This window comes from Sinocyclocheilus grahami, unplaced genomic scaffold (assembly GCF_001515645.1).
Source record: "Sinocyclocheilus grahami isolate Dianchi unplaced genomic scaffold, SAMN03320097.WGS_v1.1 scaffold302.1, whole genome shotgun sequence".
Classification (NCBI taxonomy): domain Eukaryota; kingdom Metazoa; phylum Chordata; class Actinopteri; order Cypriniformes; family Cyprinidae; genus Sinocyclocheilus; species Sinocyclocheilus grahami.
The window spans coordinates 390,211-398,910 of record NW_015505481.1 but is presented as its reverse complement, the minus strand read 5'-3'; the positions used below and the strand labels follow the sequence as shown (position 1 = coordinate 398,910).

The 8,700-nt window shown below is 35.6% G+C and overlaps 1 protein-coding gene across 2 annotated transcripts; it reads left to right on the top strand.

Annotated features, from left to right (window-relative positions):
- Positions 1 to 447: 447 nt before the first annotated feature.
- LOC107601243 (uncharacterized) lies at positions 448 to 7,575 on the top strand. 2 transcript variants are annotated; one of them, XM_016293343.1, is made up of 12 exons: positions 448 to 691; positions 775 to 976; positions 1,288 to 1,320; positions 2,218 to 2,417; positions 2,534 to 2,621; positions 2,966 to 3,001; positions 3,106 to 3,159; positions 3,853 to 4,086; positions 4,692 to 4,798; positions 5,961 to 6,126; positions 7,029 to 7,112; positions 7,194 to 7,575. In XM_016293343.1, the coding sequence occupies exons 1-12, from the start codon at positions 624 to 626 to the stop codon at positions 7,227 to 7,229; spliced, it is 1,308 nt and encodes a 435-aa protein (XP_016148829.1). In that variant the 5' UTR covers positions 448 to 623; the 3' UTR covers positions 7,230 to 7,575. The 2 variants fall into 2 exon arrangements, with proteins under 2 accessions (XP_016148829.1, XP_016148830.1); XM_016293344.1 differs by lacking the exon at positions 1,288 to 1,320.
- Positions 7,576 to 8,700: the final 1,125 nt, after the last annotated feature.

Here is an 8,700-nt window from a genome sequence, read left to right as displayed (position 1 = left end):
GTGTGCTAAATGATTGATTAGAATCACTTACTTTACAGTCTTCTCTGAATAGTTTATTATTTGTATTATCTGTTTGTAAGTTGATAATTAAACAAAATAGGCTAATGAAAAGGGGTTGGAAAAAATTAAATAATAAAATGAGCCTTTTTTTCAATGATTGCATTGTCACATATTTTCTCTTAAAATATATTGCTGTCTTTGTCATTTGGAAGTGTAAAAAAGAAATAGGCTACATTTCATTGAAGTGCACAAACTGTAATGGCATAACTGATGCTGAATGTCCTTTCAAATGTACAGCCATAATGTATGTTACAAACAATACAAAATCTGAATTAAAAAGGAACAGCTTCCAAGAGAAAATCGTGCAAATGTCTTGCGATAACTTGCAGCCAAGCAATGGCTGAAGTCTCATTTTGGCCAGTAGGTGGCAATAGCTGTGTTTCCACTTCTCGTAGCTGGACACCACAGATGAAGCCGAGCTGTTTTGGTTTTTGGCGTTAAGTCTGTTTGCTCGTTTGCGAGCGTCTTTTGAAATATAATACAACGCTAAATAAAACAATCTCTCCCTCCATTAGAAAAATATACAACTGGTAGATAATTTGATTGCTGAGCCTCCAAACACGATGGTGTATCGTTGTTGTGCCTATAACTGTAAAAACACTGCGAGGAACAAGAGTCTCTCATTCCACAAGTAAGTGCAAAGGTTTTACTTTATATTATGCTAAACGTGGCAAACTGTATTAAGTTATGTTCTCGTATTTTGGCTTATTTCAGATTCCCGCTGAAAGACCCCAACTTGCTGAAAAAGTGGCTTAACAATTTAAGATGGAAAGATTGGAAACCTGCTTCAAACAGTAAAATCTGCTCCATCCACTTTGAAAAGAAGTGTTTGAGTGAAGATGGGAAGAGAACGAGACTTCATTCATGGGCTGTGCCGACCATCTTTTCATTCCCAAATCGATATCTAGAAAGAAAGGCGAGTAAAAGTTGACGTGAGGATAGCAGTGTACTTGGGTGTTTTTTAATATACATGTTTATGAACTGTTTTTAAATATCAATATGTTATGTTAAAATGTACACGTTTTAATGGATGCTCTGCTAATTCTTAGGTTTTTCACCATTTTAAATTATAAAAGTACAAATAGAATATTAGTTTGAAGTAAAGCAAGTTTAGCATAATTTTTGTTTAATTATATTATGCCAGACCACCACAATGCAGTGCTGAAACTGCTTGACATTTTATGTCAACTACCCATCTTTTTTTTCATCACATTTTTAAAAACACAGGTTAAAATCAATCCTAGAAGCAGAAGAGCGTTGGTGAGTTACAGAATCTGTTTTATGTGCGTTTTGCAATTCTGAAATATGTCTTTGGATTGCACACGAAAGGGTGCACTTAGAGAGAAGTTACAATTTCAGAAATAATTTATAAAATTAATGTTTTAATGTGAAATTATAGGTCAGAAATATGAGACCATAAATAATAAAATATATTGCAGAGTTTAAGGCTACACTGATGCTGCCTCATCAAAAAATTGTTTCGAACCTCTCAAATATCTGGTGACACCTTCTGGTCAAAATAATAGTGTAAATGCAACAAAACAGGCCGAACATGCAAAAAGGCATCTTTTACATTACAATTGCAAAATGTTTCATTGAAAGTGTAATCCATTAAATGCGATCTAAAGCTCATCAAATATTATTAATTATGAAATGTCTGAATAATAATTTTTCTCCCCCATTAATTTGTTGGGCTTATTGTATGTGTTCTGTGGAGGGCTTGACAAATCATGCAACCTAAAGCCCCGTTCACACCAAGCACGATAACTATAAAGATAACGATAAAGATATAGTTCTAAAAATCGTTCTCAATATTAAAGAATAGCAGAGTCCACACCACATAACGATAAAGACAAAGAGAAACGATATCGTTGGAATCACTTTCAAAACGATTTTTCTCCAACTGATGAACGATAAAAAATTGACAGCCAATCAGAATCCATCCCGCTGTAATGAGCTCAAGAATTTAAAGCGGCAGACGAGCGTGTGCTTAGAAAAAACATGATATCGTTCGCTGGTGTGGACGCTAATATCGTTATCTTTATAGTTATTGTTCTTGGTGTGAATGGGGCTTAAGGCAATTAACTACTACAATTCCTTTTCATTATATAAATGTGCCATTAAAATGTCCCTTTTTCTGGTCATTTGGAATTGAAGGGAATTGTTGCCGACTCAAATTCATCTGGTCAAGCAGCACCTGATGTGACGGCAGAAACCTCGCAGAAGTCTAACTCAGAAAAGCCTGAGCACAGGACTACAGAGAGTTTACAGCCGAACACTACCAAAATTAGTTCTAGCCAGACGAGAAGAGACCCAAAGAGCGTTTCCACACAGCAACTGACAGAACCGGAAAAAAGGTCTGCAACAGCGTCTGAAGGAGAACCTCCATCAGATACATGCTGTTCTGTGGTGGTGTTATTCTGTTTTAATTGTTATTCTTACTTAATGTATGTTTTTCCACATGCTTTTTCAGTCCACCGTGGACCATCCTGGGTGATGAAGCTCTCGACAGAAGCATGACTATACCCAGTTTCTTTCACAGTGGATATTGTTTGCCCAGTGTAATTAACATTTTCATTTTTCACATAATTGTTTTTCCCCATTCCTACACTCTTAAAAATAAAGGTGCTTAAAAGGTTCTTCACAGCGATTTTTGGTTCCACAAAGAACCATTCAGTCAAAGGTTCTTTAAAGAACCATCTCTTTCTTACCTTTTTATAATCTGAAGAACCTTCTTTCGCCACAAAGAACCTTTTGTGAAATAGAAAGGTTCTTCAGATGTTAAAAGTTCTTTATGGAAACATTTAGATGAAAAGGTTCTTCTATGGCATCGTGAAGCACCTTTATTTTTAAGAGTGTATGCACCAAAATGTGGTTCACAAATGAACTGTTGTTTTTCCTTCAGAATATCCACTGGGCTGGAGATGAAGAAGTAAATATTGTAAGTAAGTTTGATGTACTGTTGAATAAAAAAAGAGTCCTAAATGTAGATTTCCTAACAGAGTACTATGAAAGTGTTCATCAATACATAATTCTCTTAATCAGATGCCGCATGTGGCTTATGGAGTTTTAGGACAAATGAAACCCCATATCATCGAGGTAAGGCCTCTTCTGATTTACATCAGAACTGATATGCAACTGTTGTCACTAGGTATCTGCTAGGTTTCATCAGAATTTTTTACTTCGAGTACATCTCTGGGCAATTACGTTATTACTCAAATATGATGACAAGATATCCTATCAGGTGCTACAGTGGGGCAAATAAGTATTTGATACACTGCCGATTTTTCAAGTTTTCCCACTTACAAAGAATGGAGAGATCTGTCATTTTCATCGTAGGTACACCTCAACTGTGAGAGACAGAATCTTAAAAAAAAAATCCAGAAAATCACATTGTATGATTTTTAAATAATTAATTTCCATTTTATTGCATGAAATAAGTATTTGGCACCAGACTGTTTAGGACTGAGTGCAATTTTTGGTAGAACACTTGATTTTTCTGCACTTTTCTTCCTAGTTTTAATGAACATTCTAATTCTATGAGAATACTGAAATCCACAACACAGCTATAATGGTGAAAATGAAGAGGAATGATATTGTTGGAACCACTTTCAGAATAACTAAAACATTAACATCAGAATCCATTTAAATTAGCAGATCACATAAGGCAGCATGCACTTATATTAATATAAGTTTACCATCTCTTGCTGTGGATGCCACTATAGTTAACGTTTTAGTTAGGCCTTTAAAGATAACAGAACAGAATTCGACTGTTGCACTGCCTTCCCTCAGGTTAAAGAGAGGTGGGAATGGCTTGGGCTGGATGTTAGAGGCCCGTTCTCTCCGACAGTAGACCGGCACACGCACATCATGACCCTTACTGACTACAATTCCAAATGGGTGGAAGCTTTTCCTTTGACTCAGAATCTCAGTCAGGATGTGGCCAAGTGTCTCGCTGAAGTCATCAATCAGCAGGGATACCCTCTCGGAATTCTCTCCCGGCTTCCCAGGCGGATCCTCATGGAAGTAAGAGACACATACACCTTTCAAAACCTTTGAGGTCAGTAAGATTTATAAAAATTAAAAAAATTTAATACTTTTATTTAGCAAGAACTTGTTAAAATGATAAAAAGTGACACGAAAGAAAAGATTTCTATTTCAAATAAATGCTGTTCATTTAAACTAATCTATTCATAAAAAAAATCATTTAAAAATGTATCACAGCTTTCACAAAAATATTAGGCAACACAACTGTTTTCATCATTGATAATAAGAAAAGTTTCTTGAGCATGTTATCAGCATGTTTGAATGATTTCTTAAGGATTGTGTGACACTGAAAACTGGAGTAATCATGCTGATAATTCAGTTTGGTCGTCACAGGAATAAATTGCATTTTAAAATGTTTTCAAATAGAAATCAGTTAGCCTATTTTAAGTTGTAGTAATATTTCACAATATTACTGTTTTTACGGGATTTTATTTTTTGCCTTGGTGAGCATAATAGACTTTTAAATTCGGTACCTTTAAAAAAAATCATACCAACCATAAACTTTTGAACGGTAGTGTATGTATGAAAAACAGCTGCGTTTCATATGGATTAATGGTTGTCATTTTTCTTCCCACTCTTTTTAGGTTAATCGTGAGTTGAAGAAACGCCTGAGGTTGAATTCAAGCGCCTTAGTCATACATCACCGGCAAACTGGTTACATGGACTTGGTCACCGAATCACTTCTAAATGAGTACGGCATCTTCAGGCATTTATTGCTCGATTTATCTCAGCTGTCAATTAATTATTTTGAATTTGATAACTTTATTCAGTATGTGATGTTACATGATTTAAAGGAGACATATTATGCCCCTTTTTACAATATGTAATATAAGTCTCTGGTGTCCCCAGAATGTGTCTGAAGTTTCAGCTCAAAATACTCCACAGATAATTTATTATATCATTTTGAAAATGCCTATTTTGAGTGGAAACAGAAACACACTGTTTTTCGTACCTGTCTCTTTAAATGCAAATGAACTGCTGCTCCCCGCCCCCTTTTCCAGAATAGAGCTGCACCAAAACATCTGTTTTGGTTCTGATCATCATTTTCATTGCGCTGAAATCATGCGTTTTAAACCATATTAGTTTAAACTTCTGATATACGGTTTTCTGAGCGCAAACATCCGAAGCACACGGACAGAAAGCGGCTGTCACAGCATGTGAGTACTAAACTAGTTCTCATTCACACAAAAGTTTACGTTAAAAACACACGTGTTGCAAAAAACAGTCGGTTATGTCTGTGAAGGTAAACAGTTGGGAAATAAATCGCATGTTTATTTTAGATCTGTGTGGCAGCAGCAATATACAGTAAATAAATCAAAAATTCCACTGCTCTGTTGTCTCTTCTGAGGCTGGGACTCTAAATAGTGTTCTGTGCTCATCTGTGCAGCCAATGACAGAACAGTTAGCATGTTTTGCTCAAACTTTCGCCATGGCATTAGAGCTGGTTCATCGTGGTCGCTTGCGAAAACACAATAACGGTGCCGTGGGTGTAAATTTACAGATTAAGGGGCGGTAATATTATAATGAGATCCCTTTTCCACGTCACCAAGGGAGTGAAATCAGACGCGCTCGTTTTCTCAGACGCTTGCAGAAAAAGGCTTCCCAAAACAAAGTTGCTGGATTAATCTTTTTCACGTTTCCTTGATTGGTAGATGCACCGGGGACCTGATTATAGCACTTAAAACCTGGAAAAGTCAGATTTTCATGATATGTCACCTTTATGTCATGCTAATATTTACTTAACTGAGATGACATTTAACTGTTAAATTTTTTTTTATCATGTGAATAGGAAAATCTGTATTGTGGAAATGGATTGTTTTTACATGTCCAGCATTACTTCATGTATATTTCAGGATGCTGGATGAGCTGGTGAAGAAGCACGGCAGTATCTGGCATATCCTCCTCCCTGCTGCCACTCTGCGCCTCTGCTGCACCAATCACCCCACTACCAAAGAGAAACCATTCACCCGCATGTGTGCCAGTGACCCGCCATTCTCATCCGCACCCAGAGAACTGCCTGTAAGTCACCGTGTCCCTCACAGTTGACATACTTTCATAAGAATGTACTAAGCTATCATTACATGATTTGTAATCAGGGTTGGGGAGTAACAGAATACATGTATATTAAGGGAATAGTTCACCCAAAAATGAAAATTCTGTCATTAATTACTCATGCTCATGTCGTTCTAAACCCATACGACCTCCGTTCATCTTCGGATCACAAATTAAGATATTTTTGATGGAATCTGAGAGCTCTCTGACCCTCCCATAGACAGCAATGTAATTACCACGATCAACGTCCAGAAACATAGCAAGGAGATCGGTAAAATAATCCATGTGATGTCAGGGGTTCAACCGTAATATTACGAAGCTACGAGAATATTTTTGTACGCAAAGAAAACAAAAATAACGACTTTATTCAACAATTTGTCTCCTCCGCGTCACCCTAGTGCCATTTTGGAGAATATCCAGTCAGTGAACCGTGTATACTGTTCAGCGTATACGGTTGAACCCCTGACATCACATGGATTATTTTACCGATGTCCTTGCTACGTTTCTGGACCTTGATCATTGTAATTGCATTGCTGTCTATGGAGGGTCAGAAAGCTCTCGGAATGCATCAAAAATGTCTTAATTTGTGTTCCGAAGTTGAATGAAGGTCTTAAGGGTTTGGAACGACATGAGTGTGAGTAATTAATGACAGAATTTTCATTTTTGGGTGAACTATCCCTTTAATTACATATTTAAAATAAAAAAAAAATCAATAACTGTATTCCATTAAAGTTACAAATTACTTTTTAAAGTGTAATCTGTAGTGAAATACATTTCAAAAGTAACTTTCCCAACCTTGTTTGTAATGTACTGTAAGTTGACACTCATGGCAGTCTTGTTTTCTTATTTTTTATTTGCTTGGACTATAGTACAGTGCTACTGATGTTCGCTTGAGTTCTTTTGTCATCCCAACCACTGATGCCAGCAATCTAGGAGCTGTGTCAGACACTTCAGTAAGAGTCCTGAATAAAGATGAAATTAGATTGTGGTATTGTAAGTGAGCATAATTTTTTTTTTTACATCTTATTTTTCAGGTGCACTCTCTGAAGGATCACATTTTTTCCCAGTAAAGAAACTAAACATTTTGTCACGTTTACTTGACCTCAAAATTTCATATACACTTTGCAGTACTGCAAAATGTTAATTATTTTACCAAAATGAGACGAAATAAGAGAAATAAAAAAAGAAAATAATAAAAATGACCCCATTCAAAAGTTTGCATACACTTGAATTTTAATGGTGTTGTTGTTACCTGAATGTTACAACACTATTAAACACTATTGTTTTTTTTTGTGATAGTTGTTCATGAGTCCCTTATTTGTCCTAAACAGTTCAACTGCCCACTGTTTTTCTATAATTAAGATCCATCTTTTCACTCGGAGGACAACTGAGGGATTCATACACAACTATTACTATTACAGAAGGTTCAAACACTCACTGATGCTCCAGAAGGAAACACGATGCATTAAGAGCCGGGGGTGTAAACTTTTGAACAGAATGGAGATGTGACATTTTTCTTATTTTGCCTAAATATCATATTTTTTCATTAAGTACTGCACTTCAGAAGCTACAGAAGATCCTTACATGTTTCCCAGAAGACAAAATAAGTTAAATTGACCCTGATCTTCAAATTAACGCATGGCTCTTAACGCATGGTTTTTGCTCCTGGAGCATCGGTGAGCATTTGAACCTTCTGTAATAGTTGCATATGAGTCCCTCAGTTGTCCTCAGTGTGAAAAGATGGATCTCAAAATCATGCAGTAATTGTTGGAAAAGGTTCAAATATGCAAATGTTGCTGGAAAACCAAATAGTTTGTGGGACCTGAAGTATGTTTCTGAAGAACAGCAGGCAGTTTAACTGTTCAGGACAAACAAGGGACTCATGAACAACTATCACTAAAAAAAAACAACACAGTTTTTGATCAATCAGGTAACAACACAGTATTAAGAATCAAGGGGATGTAAACTTTTGAACGGGGTCATTTTTATAAAGTCAACCATTATTTTCTCTTGTGGACTATATGTACACGTCTTCTATGTGAAATATCTTATTCAGATTAGTAATAAATAAAAAATTACATGCATTTGTATGATCCCTCTTATTTTGGTAAAATAATTAACATTCAGCAAAGTGTATGTAAAATTGACCACAATTGTAGTAGACTGTAAATAGAGAAGCAAATTTGCACTGTTGCCTTGTACAAATATTATAAAGAAATAAAAAATATTAAAAAACTGTAGAAGCAATATTTTGTTTCATCTCTTTTGTTTGTCATTTTTGTTCATATTATACAATTAGTTCCAACATGATTGGTGTCCAAAATTGCTGATATAAAGTCCAATGGCACTGAGAAGTTTTAACTGTTCACATCCCTCTGTTTGTCTTTATATTTATATGGTTTATCTACAATATATGAACTAGATAGGCATAGTTCACCTAAAAACCAAAATTTTTTCATTATGACTTTTTTCTTCTGTGGGAAATTTATATATATATATGTTATTTTTTTGTAACTTATTTCAAAAAGTGAAACTTTCATA